At 52.1% G+C, this 2,500-nt stretch overlaps 1 protein-coding gene across 1 annotated transcript in view; it reads left to right on the plus strand.

The window, feature by feature from the left end:
* The window catches only part of sema3d (sema domain, immunoglobulin domain (Ig), short basic domain, secreted, (semaphorin) 3D), a gene marked incomplete at both ends in the record, with an annotated part of 39,474 nt that overhangs the window by 28,181 nt on the left and 8,793 nt on the right, over nt 1-2,500 (plus strand). Inside the window, one exon of the mRNA XM_083654706.1 lies at nt 1-32. This exon is cut by the window's left edge and continues 108 nt beyond it. Coding sequence (XP_083510832.1) covers nt 1-32 — 32 coding nt within the window. The remainder of the gene's footprint in view (nt 33-2,500) is intronic.

A 2,500-nucleotide genomic window follows, 5' to 3' on the forward strand; every position in this document is an offset into this window, starting at 1 on the left:
TACACAGGCCTGGATCTGAACACCGGGAGGAGGTCAGAGAGTGCACTCGTCCGCACACATGCACACGTACTTACATAACACAGAAGATACCATCTTCTAAAGCCTTCCTCTCTCTGGAGCCTGAAGGTCTTATTTCTGTTTTGCATGGGATTACCCTACCTTAGGGGTTAGATGTTCCTCAGGGCAGGTCATGGATGTTATACGGCCCAAAACAGACGTTCACCATTATGGCAATCCTCCTTTACATAAGAGCTTCAAAGCATCTTTAAACAGGGTTCTCCATCCATCATGTTTGACTTGCTGCAACCTCAGCCACCGTTTTTGCCACAAATCACAATGTTGCTAGTCCTGCTAGTCCTGCTCGTCTTAGGGAAGATAAAAACAATGTTTGGAGCATGGAGGATACCAGGTTAACAGGTCAATTCCCAAAGGTCACATCCATTGTGGAATTATAGGAAACGAAGGAGCAGTGCAGGGTCTCGACCGGTTCCTCGAATGAAGTCATTACAGATGTTTATGAGCATCCTGGGCTCCTCAACATCTTCCACCGCTCCTCTTGTCTTGGAGAAAGGTGAGGAGTGATTGAGACCAGACACAAGCTGGGAAGCAGGGATGGAATGGCTTCTATCACCCATGAAAGATGGGCAAATGAGATTACAGATAAAACAGAGAAAAATACATCTTTTAGGGATCTGCAAGGAGAGAGAGACATGTAGAAAGAACAGTAGGGTCAGAAATCAACGGCAGTTAGCGGCAAAAAACAACAACCTTTAAAGTTCATAAAATCTCTGTAAAATAGGGGTAAAAAAAATACTCCCTCCCAATAACTAAGAGTCTAGTTTCTTTTCCATTTCATCCTGTTTATATTCTTTTCATTGACCTGCCAAGTATTCCTGCATGAGTGCGACTTCAGGCCTCCATCAGTGATTTGCGGGGAGCCTATATGAGCGTTTTGAGGCGAGAGAAACGGAGCTGTTTTTGATCTGAAAGCGATTGAGTAAACACACCCCCAAAACCAGCAGAAAGCTTTGGCAGCCGGCGGGAGGAGAAAATGCCGACCCCACGCAAAAGCACCGCGTCAACAAAAAAATAAATCTACCATTACTGCAAACTGCACAGCACTGGAGGGCTGGAAGGGGGACTGGTTGGGGACAGAGAGTGGGGAAGGGGGACTGTTTGGGGACAGAGAGTGGGGAAGGGGGACTGTTTGGGGACAGAGAGTGGGGAAGGGGGACTGGTTGGGGACAGAGAGTGAGGAAGGGGGACTGGTTGGGGACAGAGAGTGGGGAAGGGGGACTGGTTGGGGACAGAGAGTGGGGAAGGGGGACTGGTTGGGGACAGAGAGTGGGGAAGGGGGACTGGTTGGGGACAGAGAGAGGGGAAGGGGGACTGGTTGGGGACAGAGAGTGGGGAAGGGGGACTGGTTGGGGACAGAGAGTGGGGAAGGGGGACTGGTTGGGGACAGAGAGTGGGGAAGGGGGACTGGTTGGGGACAGAGAGTGGAGTAGGGGGACTGGTTGGGGACAGAGAGTGGAGTAGGGGGACTGGTTGGGGACAGAGAGTGGGGAAGGGGGACTGGTTGGGGACAGAGAGAGGGGAAGGGGGACTGGTTGGGGACAGAGAGAGGGGAAGGGGGACTGGTTGGGGACAGAGAGTGGGGAAGGGGGACTGTTTGGGGACAGAGAGTGGGGAAGGGGGACTGTTTGGGGACAGAGAGTGGGGAAGGGGGACTGGTTGGGGACAGAGAGTGGGGAAGGGGGACTGTTTGGGGACAGAGAGTGTGGGAAAACCATCGCATCAAGTAGTAAGACCGACTGTGAGTCTCCAGCAGGAAGGTAAAACAAATCTTAGTGAGTATTCATTTGCAAATTATCATTTTGGCCTAAAAAGGGCCGACATAACTCAAATCGAATGGGGGAGATGGGGGGGGAGGGGCAAAATAAAAGCTGACCCTGCAGAGAGGATGGAGAGCAGAGAAAGAAGGAAAGAGGGGGGGAGTAATGTGTTTGTGTTGGAGGTGTGGAAAGGAACCCATTGATGATGACACTCATCTCCTGAATGAGACAACAGAGACTGGCTTAGTCGGCACCTCAGCGCCCCCCCCTCCCCTATCCAAACATACTCGCACCCCACCCCCCTCGTCCTGGACCACTTGGACCGGGCCGGCTTGCCACTCCGCCCACACACTCTGCCCCCCCTTCCCCTCCTCTCACTTCCCACTGCACTTATTTACGCCCACTCTCGCCCCCTGTCCTGCCTGTCAGGCCTGAATGTAAACAGACTGACAGGTGCAGCGGCCGCTAAACACCCATGTGTTCCTTTATAGACCCGAACAGCACAAAGCACAGCATTTCCCTGTGTGTGTGTGTGTGTGTGTGTGTGTGTGTGTGTGTGTGTGTGTGTGTGTGTATGTGCGTGTGTGCATGTGTGCGTGTGTGTGTGTGTGTGTGTGTGTGTGTGTCCGTGTCCATGTCCGTGTGCGTATGTGTTTCTTTATGAT

This window comes from Poromitra crassiceps, assembly GCF_964638095.1.
Source record: "Poromitra crassiceps genome assembly, chromosome: 18".
Classification (NCBI taxonomy): domain Eukaryota; kingdom Metazoa; phylum Chordata; class Actinopteri; order Beryciformes; family Melamphaidae; genus Poromitra; species Poromitra crassiceps.